This window comes from Ochotona princeps, chromosome 14, assembly GCF_030435755.1.
Source record: "Ochotona princeps isolate mOchPri1 chromosome 14, mOchPri1.hap1, whole genome shotgun sequence".
NCBI lineage: Eukaryota > Metazoa > Chordata > Mammalia > Lagomorpha > Ochotonidae > Ochotona > Ochotona princeps.
In genome coordinates, this window is record NC_080845.1 from 208527 (window position 1) to 233588 (window position 25062).

At 66.1% G+C, this 25062-nt stretch overlaps 2 protein-coding genes across 3 annotated transcripts in view; one reads left to right on the top strand and one right to left on the bottom strand.

Annotated features, from left to right (window-relative positions):
• Positions 1–12770, top strand: part of KCNT1 (potassium sodium-activated channel subfamily T member 1) — a 29248-nt gene extending 16478 nt beyond the window's left edge. Inside the window, exons 13-33 of the mRNA XM_058672838.1 lie at positions 66–230; positions 356–492; positions 1079–1142; positions 1223–1331; positions 1675–1783; positions 1876–2025; positions 2103–2326; positions 2595–2820; positions 4303–4408; positions 5501–5673; positions 5971–6042; positions 6153–6287; positions 6552–6663; positions 6864–6965; positions 7255–7338; positions 7418–7540; positions 7770–7790; positions 8191–8518; positions 9389–9451; positions 12442–12526; positions 12637–12770. Of these exons, the coding sequence (XP_058528821.1) occupies positions 66–230; positions 356–492; positions 1079–1142; positions 1223–1331; positions 1675–1783; positions 1876–2025; positions 2103–2326; positions 2595–2820; positions 4303–4408; positions 5501–5673; positions 5971–6042; positions 6153–6287; positions 6552–6663; positions 6864–6965; positions 7255–7338; positions 7418–7540; positions 7770–7790; positions 8191–8518; positions 9389–9451; positions 12442–12526; positions 12637–12736 (2688 nt within the window). The 3' untranslated portion in view covers positions 12737–12770. The remainder of the gene's footprint in view (positions 1–65; positions 231–355; positions 493–1078; positions 1143–1222; positions 1332–1674; positions 1784–1875; positions 2026–2102; positions 2327–2594; positions 2821–4302; positions 4409–5500; positions 5674–5970; positions 6043–6152; positions 6288–6551; positions 6664–6863; positions 6966–7254; positions 7339–7417; positions 7541–7769; positions 7791–8190; positions 8519–9388; positions 9452–12441; positions 12527–12636) is intronic.
• Positions 12771–17776: 5006 nt separating this feature from the next.
• Positions 17777–25062, bottom strand: part of CAMSAP1 (calmodulin regulated spectrin associated protein 1) — a 48018-nt gene continuing 40732 nt past the window's right edge. For both annotated transcript variants that reach the window (XM_058672420.1, XM_058672419.1), the window contains exons 11-17: positions 22136–24476; positions 21542–21678; positions 21028–21236; positions 20808–20910; positions 20243–20358; positions 19177–19295; positions 17777–18106 (exon numbers count right to left, since the gene is read on the bottom strand). In XM_058672420.1, coding sequence (XP_058528403.1) covers positions 17807–18106; positions 19177–19295; positions 20243–20358; positions 20808–20910; positions 21028–21236; positions 21542–21678; positions 22136–24476 — 3325 coding nt within the window. In that variant the 3' untranslated portion in view covers positions 17777–17806. The remainder of the gene's footprint in view (positions 18107–19176; positions 19296–20242; positions 20359–20807; positions 20911–21027; positions 21237–21541; positions 21679–22135; positions 24477–25062) is intronic.

Sequence of the window (25062 nt, forward strand, 5' to 3'; positions counted from 1 at the left end):
TCTGCCCAGCCGGCCTGTGCCGGGCCTCTCCCTGGGTGCCCGCCCTCACCCCCGCGCCCCTGCAGTTCGAGGAGCTGGTCTACCTCTGGATGGAGCGGCAGAAGTCGGGGGGCAACTACAGTCGCCACCGGGCCCAGACGGAGAAGCACGTGGTGCTGTGTGTGAGCTCGCTCAAGATCGACCTGCTCATGGACTTCCTGAATGAGTTCTACGCTCACCCGCGGCTCCAGGTGCCGCCCAGCGGAGCTTGTGGGGGGCAGGGCCGGGGCTGGGGCTCTCCGCCTGACCCGAGCAGGGCTTGCGGGGGGCAGGGCCGGGGCTCGGGGCTCTCCGTCTGACCCGGGCCTGGCCGCAGGACTACTACGTGATCATCCTGTGTCCCGCCGAGATGGACATGCAGGTGCGCAGGGTGCTGCAAATCCCCCTCTGGTCCCAGCGCGTCATCTACCTCCAAGGCTCCGCCCTCAAGGACCAGGACCTCATGCGAGCCAAGTGAGAGGGGCGCGGGGGCAGGCAGGCAGGTGCAGCCCCCATGTCCCACCCACAGGTCACCCATGGCCACAGACCCACACGTGCTGAGCTCGAGTGGCGGAGGCGGGTGGGGGGGACTTGGCTCTGCCACTTCCGCAGCCAGGCCCTCTGACCTGGGGAGAGGACTGGACGTGGCCCCCAAGCTCAGCGTTGTGGGGTGGGGGTTCGTGTACTCCAGTTCAAGCAGGCAACACCTCAGGTGGTCAGCTCCCGGGGCACCAGCCTGGTAGTCCATGGGGGTGTCCACGGCTGCCCATGGGAATGGACAAGTCTGAGACCACTCACAGGGCCTCCAGCAGCCTGGCAGGAGGCCCTGTAGGGCACCTGTGCCCCACCCCTGCATTCTGAGGCCAGGCTGGCGCGGTGGCCTTGTGGCAGCTAAGCGGGTACCTCCCCCTGTGCAGACGGCTGTAGGGGTGGGGGCACTGCTGGGCCAGGCCAGGCTGACCCCCATCCCCACCTGGGGCCCCAAGCTCCCTGTCCATGCCTCCTCTTGGGGTGCCCCTCCCTCTGTCCCCACCCCCGCTCTCAGCCCAGTGCCTTACAGGATGGACAATGGGGAAGCCTGCTTCCTCCTCAGCAGCCGGAATGAGGTGGACCGCACGGCCGCGGTGAGCGCTGCACCCCAGACCCCACCCCCACCCCAGGCGTGCACACAGGGCTCGCGTCAGCCGTGACGTCCCACCCCCAGGACCACCAGACCATCCTTCGGGCCTGGGCCGTAAAGGACTTTGCCCCCAACTGCCCACTCTACGTCCAGATCCTCAAGCCAGAAAACAAGTTCCATGTCAAGTTCGCAGGTACACATGGGCAGGGGAAGGGAGCCGTGCTCGGTGTGCGGTGGTGACAGGTGTGCAGGGGTGCGGGCTGGCGAGAGCAGGTGAGTGTGTGGGGGGAGGGCTGCCCCTACCCAGGACCCTGAGGATGGTGTGGAGGGGGCGACAGCAGCACCTCTGTGAGCGCAGGGAACCTGGGAGCACATGGCACAGCAGCCAAGGGCACTGGCGAGGGCAGGTGTGGGCACAGTGTGGACCCGCCACACTGGGCGGCAACAGCATCCATGCCACACTGGGCGGCAACAGCGTCCACGCCAAGGGGAGGGCAGGTGTGGGCACAGTGTGGACCCTCCCCGCTCTGCCACAGACCATGTGGTGTGCGAAGAGGAGTGTAAGTTCGCCATGCTGGCCCTCAACTGCATCTGCCCGGCCACCTCCACCCTCATCACCCTGCTGGTGCACACGTCCCGCGGCCAGTGAGTGCCCGCAGCCCGGCCGGGGCCTGGAGGGCCGCTGTGGGGCTGGGGTGGCCGCAGGCCGCAGCTGAGCGTCTCTGGGGCCCCGGCAGGGAGGGCCAGGAGTCCCCGGAGCAGTGGCAGCGCACGTACGGACGCTGCTCTGGCAACGAAGTCTACCACATCCGCATGGGAGACAGCAAGTTCTTCCGGGAATACGAGGGCAAGAGCTTCACTTACGCCGCCTTCCACGCCCACAAGAAGTGAGGGGGCTCCCCAGGGGGAGGGGGCGGCGGCCCGGGGGCCGGCGTGGAGCTGGCACGGGGCCTGTGCCCACCAGGTACGGGGTGTGCCTCATCGGCCTCAAGCGTGAACAGCACAAAAGCATCCTGCTGAACCCGGGCCCGAGGCACACGCTGGCCGCCTCCGACACCTGCTTCTACATCAACATCACCAAGGAGGAGAACTCGGCCTTCATCTTCACGCAGGAGGAGCAGCACAAACAGAGGGCAGCCGCGGGGCCGGGGCCACACCTGCCTGTGCGCAGCATCCTCGCCTCCATGGGTGAGGCCCTGCCCCTCCGCGGGCCTCCCCGCGTCCTGGGAGGCCCTTCCTTGGTATCGGGCCTCATGTCCAGGTAGACCCTGGGGGTCGCGTCAGCCCAGCGCTTGTCCCTCATCTGCCAAGGAGCCGAGAGCCCGGGGTTGGGAGTCTCTGGGCAGGGTGTACAGGCCAGGGCTTGGTCCCATTTGGCCCCCAAACCACAGAGCACCCCAAACCACCTGCGCAGGGACCTGCTGCAGGTGCCGCCAAGCTGGGCCCTGTCTCCCAGGGACGGTGGCCATGGACCTGCAGAACGCCGAGTGCCGGCCCTCCCAGAGCAGCACGGGCAGCAAACTGGCACTGCCCTCGGAAAACGGCTCAGGCAGCCGGCGGCCCAGCATCGCGCCCGTCCTGGAGTTGGCCGACAGCTCGGCCTTGCTGCCCTGCGACCTGCTGACAGACCAGTCGGAGGACGAGGTGGCGCCCTCAGATGAGGAGGGCCTATCTGTGGTGGAGTGAGTACTGCCCGCGCGGACAGCTCGGGGGTAGGGCTCACCCCGGGCGGCAAGACGTGGAAGCCGGCTGGGCTGACTGGGACGAGGTCGCCCATTGGGGGGCAAGCAGTGACTGTGTGGGGCCCTGGGACAGGCCCGCCCCGACAGGCCCTCAACTTGCCCACTTTATCCAGAGTGACTCAGTCTGGGAGCCACAGCCCCATCTGAGGGGATCTGTGACCCGGGTTTGCATCCAGTCATGGAGGGAGACCCCATGCCTTCGGCAGGTCAGCCTCAAGGCCCTGGTTAGAACACCCTGCGTGCCATGGTGCTCTCCTACCATGTAGGCCTCGGGGAAGCCCCAGGAGAGCCAACTGCGGGGCATGGCCCAGAGACGGGCCTGGTAGGCTTCTGTACACCGAGGAGCAGCTGGCCGGCTGGGCCCTGAGCCTATGCTCTTGCCGGCCCCTGCAGGTGGCACTGGAGGGCTGGTCCTTGGCAGGCTGCATGCTGGGCCCATGTGGGGAGGAGTGGGGAACCCCGCTGGCCCTGAGAGGAAGAAGGCAGTGAGGAAGATGGGGATGGAGGGCGGAGGGGGGGCGGAGGGCAGGTGATGGGCTTACCTGGGGCGCTGGGAGCCTAGGCGGGGAAGGAGGTGTCAGAGTGCCTCCTAAGCCGTGTTTAGGCTCCTGTGTATGTCCATGTCTGTGTGCACAGTCACACCTGTGACCCTGTGTGTACAGGGGTGTGTGTGCATACAGGTGTGTGTACAGGTATGTGTACAGGTGTGTACGTACAGGGGTGTGTGTACAGATGTGTGTATAGGTGTGTGTGTGCAGGTGTGTGTGTACAGGTGTGTACGTACAGGGGGTGTGTATAGGTGTGTGTGCAAGTGTGTGTGTGTGCATGTGTGTTTGTCCCTGTGTACAGGTGTGTGTATAGGTGTGTGTGTACAGGTGTGTGTCCCTGTGTACAGGTGTGTGTGTACAGGTGTGTGTACAGGTGTGTACATACAGGGGTGTGTATAGGTGTGTGTACAGGTGTGTTTGTCCCTGTGTACAGGTGTGTGTGTGTGTCCCTGTGAAGAGGTGTGTATACAGGTGTGTAGAGGTGTAGCTGTGTCCCAGTGTATGTCCTGTATGTCCTGTCTGTACATCCATATTTTGGACTTGTGTGTGTGTTCCTGTGTCTGCTCCCAGATGACACGTGGATCCCCCCAACCGTTTGGAAAGGGCTCTGCTGGGCGTGGCCCCACCCCCTCAGCCTGACCTTGCCTTAGCCCAGGGCTGCCTGGTGTGGCCTGAGCTCCTCTCCCTGCTCGCCTGGCTCCCACCTGCCGCAGGCAGCCCTGGGCCCTGCAGGGTGGGCGCCGTCCACTCCCCAGCATGGGCCTGTCACTCACTGTTTGGAGCTGTGTGCTGTGGCTTGGGGGTCCCCGTGGAGCCCCAGGAGTCGGCACCTCTGTGACAGGGCAGTGAGTGCTGAGTGCCACTGTCCCCACAGGTACGTGAAGGGCTACCCCCCCAACTCACCCTACATCGGCAGCTCCCCCACCCTCTGCCACCTCCTGCCCGTCAAAGCCCCCTTCTGCTGCCTGCGGCTGGACAAGGTAGGGCCGCGCCCCATGCCTGTCCGCGGGCAGCCTGAGGACCCCACCGAGGACACGGGCTCTCCCGGGGCCCCTGGTGCGCGTGGTGGCCCCCGCAGTGCCGCCCCCGCCTCACCCCACATACATTGTGGGTCTCCAGAGAACGCAGAGGTGTGCTTGCCTCCCAAAGGCGGGACGAGGACATCCACAGCCTGTGCTGTCCTCTGTGGCCACGTGGCCCACGGGACAGTCCAGGGCTCCTGGCGAGGGTCCATGCGTGCTCCGGGAACTGTGGGGCGCTCAGCTCTGCGGGGGTGAGCCACCCGCCCCCACACACAGTGGTGCCCCGTATCACCCTGTTAGAATCGTGGTGAGGCCGCCCCATGCTGGGCCGTGGGCTTGGCTGGCCATTCCTGACACTGACCCGCCTCTCACAGCTACCACAAGGAAGCTACCCCACGTGTGTCCTCCCTCACGCGTGCCGTGTGCCTGTGGCCTTGGGCCCTCCGGGGTCCTCACAGGCCACCGCTGTGCTGCAGTGCAGGGAGCTCCACCCTGCCCCACCCCGGACGCCGGGGGTCCACGCGGTGTGGACTCCTGAGGCAGCTGGGACCGGCCCCTGGCCCAAGCCCAGACTGCCCTTCGTGGGTGTGAGGGCTGGAGAAGGGCCCGCCTCCCAGTGCGGGGACCGCTCATGGGCCAGACCAGCACACGTGAGTGTGTGCAGTACCCGTGCGCTCTCCTCCACACACGGACACGCTGAGTAGACATGCGTGTACATGGCCAGCTGCACACGCCAGCTCACATGCACACATGTGCGTCTACACACACAGGCACAAGTTCACGACACAGCCCTGCACACTCGTCCGTGTGCCCACACGCTCACGCACACACGCACAGATACACATAGCTTCCAAAGTTGTTCCATAGTTACTCCCCCAAGCTGTCATGGCCCTCGTGCGCACACGCGTGTTCTCTGTCAATGTTGGTCCTGTGTCTGCAGTCCTGTCCCCCGGGTGCAGCTGTGGCGCCTGGGCCCACGTGGCCCCCACAGGGCGCTCTGGGGGTGCTCTGTCCAGGGGTCCCAGTGTGCCTGTGGCCTCGTGCCCCCAGGGTTGTGAGCACAACAGCTACGAGGACGCCAAAGCCTACGGCTTCAAGAACAAGCTCATCATTGTGTCGGCCGAGACGGCCGGCAACGGGCTCTACAACTTCATCGTGCCACTGCGGGCCTACTACCGGCCACGCAGGGAGCTCAACCCCATCGTGCTGCTCCTGGACAACAGGTGGGCCGGGGTTGCAGAGCCCCGCGAGGGCGGCCCCGTGGGGCCCTCGGGACCACTTCAACGTGCCCCTCTGGCCCTGCCCACATGGACCAACCCTGGCCTCCAGGGCAGGGAGGGATGGCCAGGCCTCCCCCTTCTGGCCGCTCTCAGCCTCGCCCCACTTCCTGTTACACACACACACCTCCTTCCCCAGCTCTGCCCCCCCAGCCACCCCTGGACTGCTGTTTGCCCTTCTGGGGTCCCTACGGGAGGGGGAAGTGCAGCCCAGCCCACACCTGAGCCTGGCTGTGCCCCCAGGCCTGATCGCCACTTCCTGGAAGCCATCTGCTGCTTTCCCATGGTCTACTACATGGAGGGCTCCGTGGACAAGTAAGTGCGCGTGCGCGGGGCAGCCCTCGTCAGCCCCAGCCTCTCCCCGAGGTGGGCAGGCGGGTGGCCAGCACCTGGGGGCAAGGGCCCTCAGCGCCGCCGTGCTGCAGCCTGGACAGCCTGCTGCAGTGCGGCATCATCTACGCCGACAACCTGGTGGTGGTGGACAAGGAGAGCACCATGAGCGCCGAGGAGGACTACATGGCCGACGCCAAGACCATCGTCAACGTGCAGACCATGTTCCGGTGAGCCCAGCGGGCACAGCAGCGCCTGTGACCCCAGATGCCAACCCTGGGCACCCCTCAGCCTCCCAAGCCTGACACGGGTGTCCCTCAACACCCCTAGTCACGAACATTGGCACCCCCAGCCCTGGCATGGGCATCTCTCAATCCCCAGCATCCCAGCTCCGGGCATGGGCACTCCTGAGTCTCCAGGCCCCCAGCCCTGGCACGGGCACCCCTGAGCCCCCAGCCCTGGCACGGGCACCCCTGAGCCCTCTGCTCTCCCAGGCTCTTCCCCAGCCTCAGCATCACCACGGAGCTCACCCACCCGTCCAACATGCGCTTCATGCAGTTCCGTGCCAAGGACAGCTACTCACTGGCTCTGTCCAAGCTGGAAAAGGTGAGTGGGCCACCCTCCTGCCCACCCCCAGCCCCCCGGCTCCCTGCAGCCCACCACAAGTGGGTGGGGGCTACTCAAGAACAAAACTGTGCGCTGCCACTTAGACACCAGGCAGGCTTCTGTTTGAACCAAAAGTTCCCACAAACCGTGCAGACGTGGCCCCCGCACGGCCTGCCCACCTGAGCCCTCGTCTCCCACAGCGGGAGCGCGAGAACGGCTCCAACCTGGCCTTCATGTTCCGCCTGCCCTTTGCCGCCGGCCGAGTGTTCAGCATCAGCATGTTGGACACACTGCTCTACCAGGTCAGTGGGCTCGGGTGCAGAGCTGGGCACCCAGCTGCAGGCTGACGGCCGGGCAGCTCCCTTGGAACCACCCTGCTTGGCTCCCAGCATGGCCTCAGGGCCCTGTCCCTGCCTGGGGAGCCTATGTGACCAGTGGGGGTGGCCGCCTGAACCCCCTGACAGGGCCTGCCTGCGTGTCCACTCGTCTCGGGTTGGGGGCAGGGAAGGCGTGCCCTGCAGGTGCAGAGGCCAGGGCTGGGGGGCGGGGTGCCCTGCACGCCCACCTGCCTCAGCCGGCTGTTCCTCACAGTCGTTTGTCAAGGACTACATGATCACCATCACGCGGCTGCTGCTAGGCCTGGACACCACGCCGGGCTCCGGCTACCTGTGCGCCGTGAGTGCAGGGCCGTGGGGTGGACGGCCGTGGGGGTGCCCCGGCTGCTGGCGCTCAGACCCCGCGTGACGTGTCACAGATGAAGATCGGCGAGGACGACCTGTGGATCCGCACTTATGGCCGCCTCTTCCAGAAGCTGTGTTCGTCCAGCGCTGAGGTGCCGATCGGCATCTATAGGACCGAGAGCCACGTCTTCACCGAGGTGTGCCCGCAGGAGGGGCCGAGGTCCCGGGGAGGGGGCAGCCACAGGCCCTGGCCCACGCGGGAGGGGCCGAGGCCCGGGGAGGGGGCAGCCACAGGCCCTGGCCCACGCGGGAGGGGCCGAGGCCCGGGGAGGGGGCAGCCACAGGCCCTGGCCCACGCGGGAGGGGCCGAGGCCCCGGGGAGGGGGCAGCCACAGGCCCTGGCCCACCATCCTGTTTCCTTGGCAGCCCCAGGACCTCAGAGCCCAGGTGAGCTCCCCCGAGTACCTCCTGGCACCCCAGCCACTTGGCGCTGTGGCGACAACCCCACCACCCTGGGGACATGGGCAGGGAGGGACCCTGAGGGGCATTCCCCTCCCCCTCCATGCACAGTTGGGGTGGCTCACGGCCTCTCCCACAGTGGTCCAGCCTGACCCTGGACCCCCAGGCGGTGTCTACATGGACCCTACATCCCCTGTGCCCCCACACTGCTCTCACCGGCCTCCACTGGGCCACTTGCATTTGGGGGTAACCCTTGTGGAGGAGTCAGGAGGGATGGGAGTGAAGGGAGTGGGGGCTGCCCTCAGGGTGGGGCCCCCCTCGGTACCCAGACCTGTGGCCAGGCAGGAGGCCGGGACAGGCCGCCCTCCCCATAGCCCCGCTACCTCAGTCCCAGATCTCAGTGAACATGGAGGACTGTGAGGACACGCGAGAGGCCCCGGGGCCCTGGGAGGCACAGGCGGGCCCCGGTGGTGGCGGCAGCGCCCAAGGCCGCCACGTGGACGGCGACCAGGCGGGGTATCCCCTGCTGCGGCGGAAGAGCCTGCCCTGGGCCCGGAAACTCAGCCGCAAGGGCAGCCAGCCGGCCAAGGCACCTGCGGCCGCCGAGCGCACCAGCCAGCAGCGGCTCAGCCTGTGCCAGCGATCCGAGCGCCAGGAGCTCTCCGAGCTGGTCAAGAACCGCATGAAGCACCTGGGGCTGCCCACCACTGGCTACGGTAAGGACAGGCCACAGCGCCCGGGGACGCAGGCCGCCCTCCTGGCCTGGTCGCTTTAGAGTTAGCCCCCTGGAGCGGAGGACTGGGGCTGCGGGCTGGAGTGGGTCCCCGGCCAGCTCGGGCTAAGCCAGTGTGTGGGGACCGTCTCGGCAACACAGCAGCAGCCCAGGACTGAGGCAAGGAAAACTTGACCTCCCCGGGCACCCCGCCACCCACATGCACTGAGCCCGCTGGCGGGTAGGGGCGGTGTGACTGCGTCCTCCTTCCTGACGGAGCCACCGGTCCCATGTGACCCAACAGGCCTGGCCGCGGCCTGGCCACATCCAACCCTGGCCTGGGAGCCCCAACTCCCATGAGGCTCCATCCTCAGGACTCTGCCCCACCCAGGCACACTTCCGTGTCCACCTGCTTCTGCTGATGGTCGCCGAGATCAGGGGCCCTTGGGATGCTCTAAGTGGGGTCGGGTGCCCAGGGTGCCCCTGGGAGCTGCCCAGGAATGGCCAGGGCCATGCACGCTGGGCCAGCCTGGACCAGCTGCAGCCCCAGAGCGGACAGGCCAGGGGGCCCCGGGACCTTTCCCAGGCCCAGGTTCAGTGTCGGGGGCACCCGGGCCTTCCTGCCTGCCTCCTTCTGGGGGACACTGACCATCAGGGCACAGAATGGTGGTCACAGCCCCCAAGTCCTGGCCCTGCCCACTCCCTCCCTGAGCTGGCGCATGACTAACCCCCACCGCTTGGCACAAAGCGGGCCCCTCTCCCCTGCTGGGCTGGCTTAGCAGCAGCCGCCTGCCCGTGCCATGCCCCGCTCTGCCACTGCCTGCTGACCGCGCTGCTCTCTCTCTCTCCCCGTGCCCCTCCTGTGTGTTCTTAGAGGACATAGCAAACTTAACAGCCAGTGACGTCATGAACCGGGTAAACCTGGGATATCTGCAAGGTAATTCTGCTCAGGGGACATTGACCTGACCTTGATCCCGGCCCAACCAGGGGGTGGACAGAAGAGAAGAGAGAGGCTTCCGGGCTGCAGAGTCCAAGCACTTCCGGCAGGCGAGGGCCCCCCGTGCCCCCAGCCAGCAGGCGAGCCCTGACCCCCCCTCGTGCCCCCAGCCAGCAGGCGAGGGCCCCCGTGCCCCCAGCCAGCAGGCGAGGGCCCCCCCGCCCCCAACCTCGCCCCGTGCCCCCAGCCGGCTCTGGGCTGGGCCCTTGCACCTGTCCTCCGTCTTGGGCTGTGGCCACCCTGAGTGGGGGCCCCACTTGGTTCTGGCTCCGTCCCAGGCACCCTTGCCCTGTTTTGCTCTCCAAGCAGTCTGGCCCTTAGCCCTGAGAAGTGACCCAGGCTCCTGGGTTCTGCTGGAGTGCTGGGGGTTGCTGGGCTTGGAGTCCCAAGGAGTTGCAACTGAGATGCGGCGTGCCCACACCCACTTCCCCTCCAGGGTGACCCTAGGCCACACGCGCCCCGCCCCACGCCAGGGCCCAAGTTGGAGCCCAGGGAGGGTCTGAGCCATGGGCTTCCACAGCTGGGACCTTGTCCTGCCAGACTCCACACAGGAAGCTAGGAGCTAGCTTGGGGGCCTCTGGGCCAGGTGGGCATTAGCTGGCTGGGGCCTCCTTGCCAGGGCAGACCCAGGCCTAGGTGGCCACAGGCTGACATGGCACCAGATCCTTGCGCTTTCTTACTCTGCAACCCGCAGCTGCTTCGAGGGAGAAGGGGCAGGTGGGGGCTCTGGTGGGCACTGGCAGTGTCATCCCCCTCTGCCTGGCCACATCTGCTTCTGTGGCAGTTCCCTGACAGGCGAGCATGCGAGCTCAGGCTGCCCCAGGCACTGACTGGGTACCACCTGTGCACCTGTGGCGCCTCCAGTGAGCGGACAGGCTGGCATGCCGGCTTCCCTCACCTTCCGCATTGTGCCCTGGGAGGGAGGCATCGTGGCCACCCCGAGTCCTGGTGCAGGAGTGGGGCTGGGACGCAGGACCAGGGTGACCCACCCCAGACCAGTCCCTCCTGAACACATCCAAACCTAGCCCTGTCTCCCCTGCAGCCCTGGTACACCTACGGGCGTGTGGACACTTGACCCTGACCTGGGCTGGCCGGGCCTTGCTGTCCTTCCTGGGTCCTGGGATTAGTGCCCGTGCCCGACCCAGCTGGCCGAGGCCTGCAGTGGCTGCTGCTCTAGCCTCCACCCACAGAGGCCAGGAGGGATGGACCGGGCTGCTGGCACATGACCAGCGTCCCCACTGGCTGTGGTCTCAGGAGCAGGATCTCGGGGTGCTGGCCCCGGGGCTGAAGGGGGGAAGCCCCCGCTCTGAGGCCCCAGTGGCTCCCTCAGGGGTGTGCTCAAGGCCAGGAATGCCACGCCTCACCCCTCACTTGCCCAGGGCACATCCTGTCCTGGCCAGGGCCCCGCCTGGCAACCCCTCTGGGCAGTGTGCTGTGTTCAGGCCACTGGGCTTCTCGGAGGATCCTGTCCATTTCCTGTGGCCGTGGGACTGCCCACCACAGGGCGACCATCAACCATGGTCTGCACTGCTGGGCTCTGAGGGGTGATGGGGCAGGTGTGGGTGTGTGGCTGGGTCCAGCTCTACTGGCTGTGCAGGCATAGGTGGGGTTGGGTTGCAGAAATGACTGTTGCTGGGTGTGGGAGCAGCAGCCGTGGCCAGCATGGCATTGCCTACCAAGGCATGCAGAGGTGTGGGCAGGTGTGTGGGCAGGTGGTGTGTTCAGGTGGTGGTGTGTTCAGGTGGTGGTGTGGGCAGGTGGTGTGTTCAGGTGGTGGTGTGGGCAGGTGGTGTGTTCAGGTGGTGGTGTGGGCAGGTGGTGTGTTCAGGTGGTGGTGTGTTCAGGTGGTGTGTTCAGGTGGTGGTGTGTTCAGGTGGTGTGTTCAGGTGGTGGTGTGTTCAGGTGGTGGTGTGGGCAGGTGGTGTGTTCAGGTGGTGTGTTCAGGTGGTGGTGTGTTCAGGTGGTGTGTTCAGGTGGTGGTGTGGGCAGGTGGTGTGTTCAGGTGGTGGTGTGTTCAGGTGGTGTGTTCAGGTGGTGGTGTGTTCAGGTGGTGTGTTCAGGTGGTGGTGTGGGCAGGTGGTGTGTTCAGGTGGTGGTGTGTTCAGGTGGTGTGTTCAGGTGGTGGTGTGTTCAGGTGGTGGTGTGTTCAGGTGGTGGTGTGGGCAGGTGGTGTGGGCAGGTGGTGGTGTGGGCAGGTGGTGGTGTGGGCAGGTGGTGTGTTCAGGTGGTGGTGTGGGCAGGTGGTGTGTTCAGGTGGTGGTGTGTTCAGGTGGTGTGTTCAGGTGGTGGTGTGGGCAGGTGGTGTGTTCAGGTGGTGGTGTGTTCAGGTGGTGTGTTCAGGTGGTGGTGTGTTCAGGTGGTGGTGTGTTCAGGTGGTGGTGTGGGCAGGTGGTGTGGGCAGGTGGTGGTGTGGGCAGGTGGTGGTGTGGGCAGGTGGTGTGTTCAGGTGGTGGTGTGGGCAGGTGGTGTGTTCAGGTGGTGGTGTGGGCAGGTGGTGTGGGCAGGTGGTGGTGTGGGCAGGTGTGTTTGGCACCTCTGCTTGGGCCTCCAGCGCTGAGTTGCCACTATTTCCTGCTGTTGAGGCTGAGCATGCTGCCCCAGGCAGGACTTGGGACCCCGGCTTGGCTTCCCCTCAGAGCGAGCTGGCCCTGCCACTGAAGAGCCGGGGCTGGGTGTGCACTGGAGAGGAGGAGCCCTGGCTGAGTAGAACAGCCAGAAAGGCTGGCAAGGCCTGGGCCCTGCCCCACTGAGCGGGCCTGGTGGCACGGGGACCTGCCCCTCTGGGCGGGCCTGGCGGCACGGGGACCTGCCCCACTGAGCGGGCCTGGTGGCACGGGGCCCTGCCCCACTGAGCGGGCCTGGTGGCATGGGGCCCTACCCTCTGGGCGGGCCTGGTGGCACGGGGACCTGCCCAGCTGTGTCCTTTGTAGATGAGATGAATGACCAGCAGAACACCCTCTCCTACGTCCTAATCAACCCCCCGCCTGACACGAGGCTGAAACCCAACGACATCGTGTAAGTTCCCAGTCCCCCCAGCCCCCCAGCCCCCCAGCCCCCCAGCAACACCTCGGGATGAGGCTGCCCTGGCCGCACAGCCCCGGCATCCTCACACATGTCTCCTACAGGTATCTCATTCGCTCAGACCCCCTGGCCCACGTGGCTGGCAGTTCCCCGAGCCACAAGCTGTCCTGCAACCCCGAGACACGAGATGAGACGCAGCTGTGAGCAGCCCAGCCAGCAAGTGTGCTCACACGCGCCCAGAGAAGCGCCTGCAGGAGCCCTTCTCTGCCTCTTTTCACGTCGGCACAGACACCCCGCAGCTCGTGTTGGTGCTTGGCTGAGCCCTGGTGGCCCAGCCCAGGCTGTGCTGAGGACCTGGGGTGTCACACGCCGAGCCGTGCGTCCCCCACAGCTCCTGGGCTGAGCCTCCCAGAACCGAGGGATGAGCTGGGTGTCCCTCGGCCCACATTCTGAGCCCCCAGAAGGCTCAGCAGGGGAGGGTCCTGGAAGCCCTTGGTGGGAAGAGGGGCAGTACTCTCCTTGAACTTGCCCAGTGTCAGGCCTGGCACCCCATGGCCCTCCTGCAGCCTCACAAGGGAGGCCTCACGCCATCTGCCAAGCACAATTCCACTCCAGCTTCTGTTCCAGGGCGTACCCTGCAGGAGTGCCCCCACCTTGGGAAGGTGCCCACGTGGCCTCGGCAGCCCAGTCACTGTCCGGGCCTGGGCACACCGGCCTCGCCCCTGCAGTGGGCAGACAGCCAGCATCTGCATGCAGGCCTTACTGGAGACCGGTGTGTCGGGGGCCCCTGCTCTGGGGACAGGGCCTCGTTTGTGCCCACCTAGGGTCCCCGAGAGTCTGGGGGCAGTCCCTCCCACAGCTGGGCACATGGAATCCGGTGTGGGGCCCTGGGCCCAGCCCTGCCACACGCCCAGCTCCTGGCCTGACTGCAACCTTCCTGCCCAGAAAGTGCCCAAAAGCCCAGGACATGAGCCTCACAGGCACCCAGGAAGGAACGGCAGACTCGGGGCCCCGACAAAGGTCCTGGGTCCCACAGCAACCCCTCAGTCCCCATCCTGCAGCAGGAGGGGCCGGGTCTGTTACTTGGTGGTGACCAAACAGTCGGGGGCAGTGGGAAGGGGAGGAGCTACCCTGGGTCTCCAGGCCTTTGGGGAAGGCACCACTATCGGGGAGGATCCGGGCTGCGAGCCAACTGGAGCTCCTGACAGCCAGGCCTGTCTAGCGCTGGACAGGCACTCTATGGCCCTTTTAGCACATTGACCCTGGGGACACTGCTGTGCCCAGCGCTCACCCAGGCCGAAGTGGCCCCGTGGATGCCCTGCCTCCTAGGCGGGCAAAGGTGGCCGCCAGTTTGCCATGGGAGTCGGTCACAAACCTAATAAAGGCAGCCTGTGGCACCTGGAATCCTGTATGCATCCCTACAGCTCCACTGCCTCTCCAAGGGTAGGGGAGTGAGCGGGGCAGCGGCAGGTCCAAGCTGGACTTCTCCAGCCCTCCACCGGGGGCGGGGGCGAGGACGGAAGGCTGGACCTAACCCTGGCCGGCTGGCTCTGGCCTGGATTTCACAGTCCCTGCCCAGGGCTCCCACAGGGGTCCTGCCAGGGGTCCTGGGAGGTGCCAGTGCCCAGTCCCAACTGGCGCTCCACAGGGTGGTATGTGCGGCCAGACCATGAGGTCACTGGGATGATCTCCCATCTGGTGTGACTGAGGTCCCTGTGAGGGGGGCACAGCAGCCACATGGAGGCCGTCCATCTGCTGGGGTAGCTTCCACCTGTGGTGCTGGTTCGAGTCCTGGCTGCTCCGCCCCTATCCAGCTCCCTACCAGTGTGCCCGGAGGATAGAGCCCGTGGAGCACCTGCCGCAGACCAGCCCAGCTCTGGCTCCGGTGGCCACTTTGACAAGTGAACCAGCAGATGGAAGATCTGTCTCTCCTAACTCTGCCTTTCAATTCAAAAAAAAGTCTTTTTTTCCAAAAGAGATGAGGACACAGGCCCTGCATGGGGCCGGCTCTGTGAGGCATGGGCCCCAGCCTGCAGGCATCGTCAAGGGTCTGGCTCTGATGGCCCGGCAATGCCCGCAGCAGCCCCGCGCACGCGAGTCCACCGTGACCCGGTGACCCTCCTGCCCAAGGCCCCGGAGGAAAAACACGCAGGCCCAATGTGTCTGTCCGAAGGTCAGTAGGCAGTGCCACCACAACACCCGCTGTGAATTCAGCCGCCCCACCCACAGCACCTCTGCCCGTTGGCTTCCCACCAACGCCCACCTGGGATGCAGGCCCGGAGGTGGCACTGGCGGCCTCACTGTGCTGCGAGGCTGTGAGCAGCTGGCCACTTCCCGCACACACGGCTGCCCACGTACCCAGGACAGGGCTGCAACCTTGCCCGCATGTCCTCCCCGTGTCCCATGCGAGGCCTGGGTCACTCTGCGCGCGTCAGGCCTGCTGTGGGCAGAGTGCCTGGGCCTCCACTGCTGTGCTGGCCACTCCCAGGCAGTGACGAGGTCCCACAGTGCACAAGTGGTGTGTGTGTTAAAAAGCTTACCGCAGGAAGCTGGAATGTTCCCTCTGGGCCCTCAGGGCAGGAGATGCAGTGTCCACGGAGTCTCGGGCACAGGTGACGAATGTTCTAGAAGGCACCACAGGCTTGGGGGACACCAAGCCGCCAGCTGGTCCAGGCTACCTCCCACGAGCTGCCCAGGGAGCTGGCCCCCGCCCAGGGCCATTGCTCAGTCCTTGGGAGGTTGCTGGCAGACGCGCCCTCCGCACGGACAGGCATCCTGCCCACAGAAGCAGCCCAGTCTTGCTGCGGTCACGTTGGCAGGCCCGCGGTGTCCCCGGCAGGCTCGTCCCGTCACGTCCTGGTGGTGTTGGTGACAGTGTGTGCACGTCTGTGGCGGGGCAGGGACTCCACACAGGTGCATGTGGCACATGGGCACCCCACAGAAAGGGGGTTCTGCGGTACACCAGAGGCAACCCACCTTTCTACTGCACACAGGCTTGGCCCTGAAAATCAGCGACAAGGCTGGCCTGGCCACGCGGAGCTTACAGTTTTGCGGTTTTAAAAATTTATTTCCTTTTTATTTGGAAGGCAAGAGAGAAACCCCCATCTGCTGGCTACTGCCCAGCTGGCTGCAGCAGGGGCACCACTCCCCTGGTGTGGAGTGACAAACGCAGCCCCCAAAGCAAGCCTCCCTGCTCCTCGGTAAACAAGTCAGCCACGAGTGCCCCCAGGGAAGCAGCCCAGGCCATGAACCACGGTCCAGCTGGGGTGCCCCCAGGCCCACAGCATCTCAGAACACCTGCATGGGGTCCTGGCTCGGCTTCCTGTCCCAGCTGACCGTGTGTGGCACCCACTGGTACCCATGCGCTCCCTGCAAAGGAATGCCAGCTGAGAGCCCACATCTGGCCTTGTGTCCAGTGCCAGCAGGTGACTTTGAGAAGGCCAGGCCCCACCGACAGACATGTCTGCCATCTGTGAGGGGCCAGCCAGGAGTTCGGGAAGAACTTTGCTGTCCAAGTCATGGCAGCTCCGGGGCATAAACGTGACCTTGAACTAACTGCAGGTGTCCCTCCCAAGGTTGCCCTGCGGAGGGGAGCTCCTGGCAGTCACGGGGCACTGGGCACAGCCTGGCACACATGCCTACATGCTGCAATAATGTGTGCAGGGTGGGATTCCTGTAGCACTAGGCCTCCTGTAGCCACAGGGCTTCACACACGAGCTTGTCAGACCGCGGGCCCCTGGGCGACACTACGGTAGGGCTCAGTGGTAGCAGGGTGCCCAGCCTCAGAAATGGGTGACCAGGGAGCCCACACATGGCCTGACCAATGCAGGCACCCATGGCACCACCGGCAAAGGGAACGGCCTGAGACCACTGCCATGAGGGGCCCGGGAGGCTGTCCACTGTGAGACAGGAAGCTTCACCAAAGCCAAAAGGCCTCGGAGCCGCCTCCCCAGGCCCTGGCCAGGGACTCTCAAGGTGGAGGGAAGCCAGGCTCGCCCAGGGGTGCAGGGCGCAAGCAACAGAGCGTATTGGACGCCCCCATATACAAACGGGAAACAGGTTGGCTCATTCCTTTATTACACTGTAGTGCTTTCTTAAAATAAATACGGTCATATAATGTCCAAGAGCGCGACACAAGCACACACGGGGAAGCGTGGGCACGGGGCCCACCCGGGACGTCCACCCCCGCGCCCACGGAGCTGGCACGGGAAGCCCCAGGCAGGCTGCGACAGCCCTGCAGCCCGCCTCGCGCACACGCCCTCCGGTTGGTATTCCCGCGTCAGCCCTGCAGCCCGCCTCGCGCACGCGCCCTCCGGTTGGTATTCCCGCGACAGCCCTGCAGCCCGCCTCGCGCACGCGCCCTCCGGTTGGTATTCCCGCGACAGCCCTGCAGCCCGCCTCGCGCACGCGCCCTCCGGTTGGTATTCCCGCGACAGCCCTGCAGCCCGCCTCGCGCACGCGCCCTCCGGTTGGTATTCCCGCGTCCTCATCTCGCTCCACTCATGGCGTCTGCAGGCCAGATTCAAGTAACACTCCCACACGTATGTGCAAAACCACGCCAGCAAACTGCATCTCAGGCTGCCAGCCGCCACACCTGCCACGTGCTGCCGCTGTGGGATGAGGGGGAGGCAGGACCCCCCCTCAAGGAGACCCCAGCAGCAGCAGAGCCAGGGAAGCGGCCTCGCCCGGAGCAGGTACTGACGCCTGCACAGCCCGGTCCGTCACACGGGCTCAGGCCGAGCCCGAGCCAGCGCACCCGGACCTGTCTGTATTGAAGGGAACACACCCTCAGAGCAGTACCGACAGCTGCAGCTGGCCGTCGCCAGCCCGCGTACCGTCACACGGCCTCCTGGAGCCTGCAACTGCCCGAGCGCGGCGGGCTGCAGGACCAGTGCTTCCGTAAACTTGGGTCCTCAGTAAACTTTCTCGAAGCAGCAAGAACGACAAGATTCTTCCAAACCTTAGAACCGGATAGAAATGTTGGCAGTAGAACTCGGTAACGGAGAGCGTCCCACCGGGACCGCCTCCGCTAGACACGCACACCCCCTGAGCCGAGACCGGGTCTCGTCCTGCGTGCGCCGAGGTCACAGCTGGCCAGCCCCGGGGCATCAACCATGTGCACAGGGGCTGCGGAGGGGTCCACTTGGCTAGCCCTCTGGTCGCCCCTCGCCCCTGCCCGCATGCCTGCCGTGCGGGAGCCTGGGGCCACGCTCCTCTCGCTGTCCGGAATCTCTGGGGAAAGGGCCGAGGGTGACGGCCGCGGGCGGCTGCGCGTCACTTGCGGCTCTGGCCCTTCTTGGGCGCCGGTCGCCTCGGCTGCCACAGGTGGCTGTGGATGGTGAGCGCATCCACGCTCACCGACATGGTTTTGGCCGGGATCAAGTTAAACTGTTTCCGGTCCGAGCTGTACTTGTACAGCTTGTCAATCATCTTCTTGGTGATGCTCTTGGGGCCCGTGCCCGTGAGCTTGTGGACCTCCTCGGTGTCGGGGTAGTAGCAGTACAGGGCCCGGAACTGGCAGCCGGCGTCGCGGAACAGGATGATGTAGTGGTTGGCGTCACACTTCTCCAGCTCCTGCACGGGGTCGGGGCAGCGGGCAGTCAGGTCCACGGGCCTCCTGCCGGAACCGCGTCACCCCGCAGGGCAGCCAGCTGAGCTTCCGAGGGAACGGGGGCCATGTGCCGCAGGAGCCACTCAGGGTGCCAAGGAGACGGCACCAGAGCGCAGGGGCCCTGGGTCCCTGCACACACTGTGGCCTGTGGACACTGCGCACAGGCTGCCTGGGCGCGCCAGCGGCCACCTTACTCAGTGTACCTGTCCCCTCTGTCCACCAAACCAAAGGGCGCCTAGCATAAATGAATGAGGGGCCCTCCCGGCTGTCAGCAGCACACGAACGCTGCATCTGGGCCCCGCACACCTCCCCCACCTCATCCAAGTGCCGAGCCTACCTTTTCTCCGCTCGGCTGCCCTCGACCCTCCTAGGTCACCTCCAGGGACCCCAGCCCCCTGCGACCTGCCCACGCGGCCTGGAGGCCCTGTTGTGCCCAGCACCACGCGCTCTGAGTGGCACTCCTGCCACAGCACCCAGGAGCTCCAGGACACAGAGCGAGGCCCTGCACTGCCCGTGGGCCCTGGGGAAGGGCCAGCGGCTGCCCAGCCGCGAAGTGATTTAAAAGAGTCCTCAGCGGGACTGGCATCCTGGCAGGTGGTGAAGGCACAGGCAGTGACCCCAGCACCCACCCAGGGGCAGCCAGGTGCCCGCTGCGGCCAGTGCATGACCTGCTAACACCCCGGGGGGGAGCGCAGGACCACACACGGACGTGGCAGCTGTCGGCTTCACCCTGCCACGGCCCTGCCTGGTGAAGCCCTGGGCACAGTGAGCCACGCCTGCGAGGTATGCCAGTGTCACTCTTCCAGGAAAACACAGAAGTCCTTAAAGAGCACCAGGCCCACAGCAAGCGCTGGCTGAGGGAGCACGCTGCCGGCTGAGGGAGCACTGCCGGCTGAGGGAGCACACTGTTGGCTGAGGGAGCACTGCCGGCTGAGGGAGCACACTGTTGGCTGAGGGAGCACTGCCGGCTGAGGGAGCACACTGTTGGCTGAGGGAGCACTGCCGGCTGAGGGAGCACGCTGCCGGCACTTACCTGCAGCACTGAGTCCTTGTGCGGCTCGTTGACCTTGCCCGCCAGGCAGCAGTGGGAGACAGCGTTGTGAATGATGGTCTTGTTGGACTTGGTGCTGGGCTCCTTGAAGAGCTTGGGGCCTGGGGGGACACACGAGGGCAGGTCAGGACTCCAGAACCCCAACACACCACAGAGACACCCAAGGATTCCATGGACCAGTTAGATACTGAAAGAGGTTTTGGAAATCAGACAAGCCATACCCAAACTATACATCTTAGGGAGAGAAAGCCTGAAGCCTGGAGCCCTGCGACTGTGCCCCTTGACAGAGATGACAGCCGGGCCACGTGCCACCGATGGCACGATGCCCATGCCCACATCAAGTGGCTGGCTGGAAGTCCTGTTGCCCCCGCCCCAGCTCCCACCCAAGCAGCTGTGAAACTCAGCAGCGCTGGTCTCACGGCCAGGCCCTGCCGTCCACGCGGACTCCTGCACTGAGCACCAGGCCTCCGGCTTTGGTCCCAGCTCAGCCCTGGCCATGCCTGGCCTTGGGGGAGTGGACCAGTGGATACAAGCCCTCTCAACTGAGGCAAAACAAAGTCAGGGACACCTGTTTTCTCAAGGACAAACCCAACATCATCCCGAATTTTTCAAAAGCCTCAAGTGTGCAGAAGTCCTCCTGCCTGGGCCCCGTACTGAAGCCAGTAGCTGGGGCCCTACTCGCTGCCGGTGGCAGGGGCTGGAGGGTGCAGCTGGGAGCCTGGTTCCTCGGCACCCAGGACACCCACCCTCCCCACCCAACAGCCCAAGGCCACCCTCACTGGCACGGACCAAAATCTTCTTAGACAAAAAAAGTCTTCCAGGTCAAAACGAAGACCAGACACTTGGAGGCTGCCGCGACCCACGCTACCCACGCGGCGGCCAGCTCACCCGTGTACTCGGCCACTGAGGCCAGGGAGGACACTTGGAGGCTGCCGCGACCCACGCTACCCACGCGGCGGCCAGCTCACCCGTGTACTCGGCCACTGAGGCCAGGGAGGACACTTGGAGGCTGCCGCGACCCACGCTACCCACGTGGCGGCCAGCTCACCCGTGTACTCGGCCACTGAGGCCAGGGAGGACGCCGCCGACGCCGTCTCCCAGTCTCGGTCAGTGCTGCGGCTCGGGTTGCGGCTCAGGATGGGCAAGGCTTCCAGGGACTCCACTCTGTGGCACAAGAGGAAGGAGGCCTAGCCCAGGGCACAGCTCCTCCATGCCCACCAGGAACAGGCAACCCACATTCTGAGAGCCAAGGGTCCCCAACACAAGGAACCAGGAGACTGCAGGGAGGCAGGGCCTCACTGCCCACCAGGCCTGCAACACCCCCCGGCAGACCCTGCCAAGCCCAGCAGAGGGATGCCAGCTGGTCAGCCAAGCGTTTGAGAGAGGACTTGGAGCCTGCCCGAGGCACCCGCTGTGCAGCCTAGGGGTAGTACCAGGGCGCATGGCAGGAGGTGGTGGGGCGGGGTTGCTCCCACAAACACACCGAGGCAGGTGAGGCCGGCCGGCCCCACTGGTGGCCCTCAGGTGGCCGAGGAAGCAGCACTGGGGAAGGGCGGCCAGCAAACGCCCCGCCCCTCCTCAGATCGGGGACGAGCACAGAGCCAGAGCCTTACCGCTGCGATGGGGTCCCCCCCGAGTGCACGCTCTCAGGCTCCGTGGTCGCCGCCGAGGCCAAGGACAGGTTGGAGCCTGACTGGGTCCGGCTCAGGTTGTCAGCTGTCAGAGACAAGAGGCGGAGGCTGCTGTGGGAGACGGCCGCCCCACCACACACCGGGCCGGCCCACCTCCCCACTCCCAGCCCAGCACGGCGGGGCCCGACGCGCGGCTGCTCACGGGTGGAGGAGCACTTGGTCCCAGAGTCGCTGCACGACTCCTCCCGGTGCACCGACTTGGGCCGCGGCCTCTTGGCCTTCGTCTTGGGCTTGCCCAGCCCCTGCTCTTCTAGAATCTGCTGCTGCTTCCTCCGCAGGTACTCCTGCTTGATGAGCTCGCGCCGGGCCTTCTCCTCCTCCTTCCGCACGCGGTCCTCCTCAGCTTTACGCCTACAGGGACACGCGCCATGACTGGGCCGGCGGGCTCCGCCTGCACCAGGGCCGCGGGCTGAAGGTGAGGCCTGGAGCTGGCAGCTCACGGGGAGCCCGGGGGAGCTGAGCCCCAGGCCCTGAGCGCATGGAGGTGGAGTGGAGGCCTTGGAGTGACAGGGGGCTGCTTGAGTTGAGGTGGGCTGCAGGAATGACTAAGGAGCAGACCCTCAGGGGGCCCTGCGACCAGTTCTGAGCCCTCTAGGAAGCACTGGCCAGGCCCACCCGCCCGGGCCCTGGCCCCGTGTCTGGAGGGACAGGCTCACCGGGCCTCGTCCCGCCTCAGCTCCACTTGGGCCTCGAGCTGCTGCTTGCGCATGCGCGCCTCCTCGGCCTTGCGCTGCTGCTTCAGGAGGAAGGCGGCCCGCTTCTTGGCCAGCTCGTCCTCGGCCTTCTGTTCATCCTGCAACCGACAGCACACGGCCAGCCCCGTCAGCAGTGTGCACAGGCCCTGCACAGGCACCCAGCGCCCAGCTCGCCCTGAAGTCTGCCCTGGATTGGCACGGCAATTGGCTCCTGCCATGCTGCTGTCTGCTCAGTGGCACGTACCGGCCCGTCCCACCGTGCTGTGTCTGGGCCTGCTCTCATAACCCACAGCGCAGGGCAGCACGCTCACACAGCACGGAAGCTCTCACAGGGAGCCATGGCAGCAGGGGCCCGGAATGGCCCACCTTCAATGTGCTGCCCCTGCCGCGGCCTGTGTTCTCAGGCGGGCGAAAAGCCACCACGTGCCTGGCCCGTGGCACCCGTGTGGACCATACCCCCAGCCATGCTGATGCCCACCCCTCACAGGACCCGCTCCCAGGGAAGGTGCCAGCCACTGCCTCCTCGCCCCCCGAGCAGGGCCGCCACGCACTTACCTTGAAGAAGAAGCCGACGCCAGGCTTCTGGTCGCCCTCGCCGGGCAGCTCCAGGGCCTGCTCGTGCTCCCCCTCGCCGCTGTCCTCCTCGGGGGCCTTCAGGTCCGAGAGGTCCACCTCGATGAGGCTGGCCTTGCTCCTCAGCGGCTCGTCGGGGGGCACGGCCTCCTTGGCTGGCAGGTCCGAGGAGCCCAGCCCCGCCTCCCTGGCGCCCAGCTGCTCCATGAGGATGTTGGGGTCCTTGGTGGGGGGCACGGCCAAGGTCCGCTGGTTGCTCTCGTCATGAAGCCTATAGCTGTCCCGCAGACTCTTCTCTGGGGGGTCGCCCCCGGAGTCCACAGCACTGCCGGGGTCACAGGGCGTTCGCGAGTGGCTGTTTGTGGGGAAAGGGCGCAGGTGCGGGAGGCTCTCGGCGCTGGGGGTCGGGGTCTTACTTCGGGAGGAGCCCTGCCTGTCCCTGGGAACCTTCAGCTCCGCAGGCCTCCCTGCACGGGAACTGCGGCCCTGGCCGAGGCGCGGCGGCTTCCTGTGCCCGGGCACTGCCGTCGGGGAGAGGGGCTCGAGGCAGTGGACGGGGGCCTTGGCCTTCTGGTCCTGCGCGTGGCTCCTGGGCACGGGCACAGCCGGGGCCGTGAGCAGCAGCTGCTCCTGCTGCTGGGAGATCCTGAGAATGGCCTGCTGAAGCGTGCTGATGGTCTCGTTCAGCTTCTCGATGGACAGCTCACACTCGCCCACGTCCGCCACCTCACCCAGGCCGTCCTCCAGGAGCGCGGCCGACAGCGCCTTGGTCCTCTCCGCGTCGTGCAGCGCGGCGGGCTCCCTGGGCCTGGACTGCAGCAGGGCCAGGCTGGCCGCGTCCACGTCTCGAGTCTCGCCCACGAGCTCCTCGCTCAGCCTCTCCCTCAGGAGAAAGGCTTCTGCCTTGGCAGGGCCGCTGTCCAGGTCTCCCCCGTCGTGCGGCGAGAGCTCCCGCCCGCAGCGCCCCGGCGTGGCAGGCTGCGGGGCGCCCTCGGCCCTGCACTTCTTCACCACGTGCAGGAAGGCGGCCTTGCCCAGCTGCAGGCGCTGCCGGGCCGACAGGGCCTCCACCCTCTGCTTCTGGGCCTCGATGGCCCGGCGCTTCTCCTCCAGCTGCATGTGCAGCTGGAGCAGCTCGGAGGCCAGCAGGCTGGCGGCGTCCTTGCCCTGCCGCCCGGGGCTCTGCTCGCTCTTCTGTCTCCACGTGGTCAGCGGCGGGCAGCTCTCCGAGCCGTCCGGCGTGGTCTTCTGGGAGCTGCTGGTGCTCGACTTGGTCTCGCAGCTGTTGAGCCTCTGCAGCTTCCGCTCGGCGAAGCTGGTCATCTTGATGCTGCCGCTCGCCACAGACACGCTGCTCAGCTGGGAGGCCGTGCTCAGACACGGGCTGGAGCGGCCGCTCGTGTCGTCCTTGTCTTCGTGCTCCCGCACCTTCAGGTCCTCCTGCAGCTTGGCGGACTCCTCCTCGCCCGCGTACCGCAGCACGGCCTGGGCCTCGCCGAGGAGGAGCTGCTCCGCGTCCTCGGCGTCCCCGCCGTCCGAGTCGGAGCCCGGCCTCAGCGGGGTCCACGGCTCGGGGCTCCGGGGGCTGACGCGGATCCTGCCCCCCGTGTCTTCAGCAGCCCTGCCTGCGTGAAGGAAGAAGCCACCGGCACACTGGTCCCGAGAGGTCAGCTCCAGCGGCCCGAGCGCCAGGGGCCCCCTGGCAGCCTCTCCCGCGGCCCCCGCACCCTTCAGCTCCGGAGACTCGGGACAGGGAATCGGGGTGAATGTCCTATTCAAGTCATGGCCTCCGGGCGCGCTGACCAGCCTCCTGCGCCCCAGCGCCTGGCGGCCCTCGCTGGGCCTCCTGGCCGTGCTGCCCCGGGGCCTCCCTTCTCCAAGCTCGTCCTCCTTGGTGACAACCTGCTTCTCCTTCGCTGGCTTCAGCACTGCCGGCGTCAAGGGTTCCAAGAAGAAGCTGTCAGGCTGAGTGTCCGGGGCCTCTGCCTGCCGCTGGGGACACCTGGCACTCATCATGAGGCCTGGGGCCCGGGGTGAGGCCCTGGGACCTTCGGGGTCCCCATGGCGGGGAGCCCCCTCTGTCCCAATGATGGCCACAAGCTCCTCCTCCTCGTCGTCGATGCTGACACGGTTCAGCAGGCTCTTCCCGTTGGTCTTGGCAGCTGCAGGCTGAGGCCGGTTCTGCGGGGTCAGGTGGACAATGCTGGATGCCAAACTGTCCTTGCTGATGGAGCGGGCCAAGCTGACGCTGTCGCCAGAACCAGGGTCCACGTCACAGCTGGCAGCGTGGGGGAGAGTGGACGGAGTGGGCTGGGACACAGGCCTGGAGCACAGCGACAAGTGCTGGACGTGAGCTCACAGAGGGGGCGACAAGGGCCCGGCCGCGAGGGCAGACGCTCTAATCCCAGGCCCACCTTGAAAAGGGCGGGGGAACGGAGGACCTCCCTTCATCTCTACCACGCCGGATACCTGAGTGGGCACTCCCAATGAGTGCCCCTGAGGACGACACCACAGCGGTGACCCAGCTGGAGCCCGCTCCCGTCGGTGCGCCTGCTGCCAAGTCCCACCTCGGCTCCCATCCCACTGCCTGCTCTCACACCCTGGGAGAAAGTGGGTGCAGGTGCTCGGGTCCAGGAGGGCCCAGCTCCTGACTGGTGGGTAACTGGGGGAGTGACCAGCGGCTGGAGGGCCTCTGTCTATTGCTCGGCCTTTGAGGTTAAAGCAAACAAAACGAATCTAACGCCTCTTTAAAAATTACAGCGGAAAGATCACTGCACAAAGAATCTACTTTCTCGAAGTGGTTGCCAGCGCCGAGGACGGGGTGCCCCCTGCTGGGACAGCAGGCCTCGGGCAGCTGCAGCCTGGCGCCAGCCCGCAGGGTCTCCGTGACCAGCCTGGGGACATGCCAG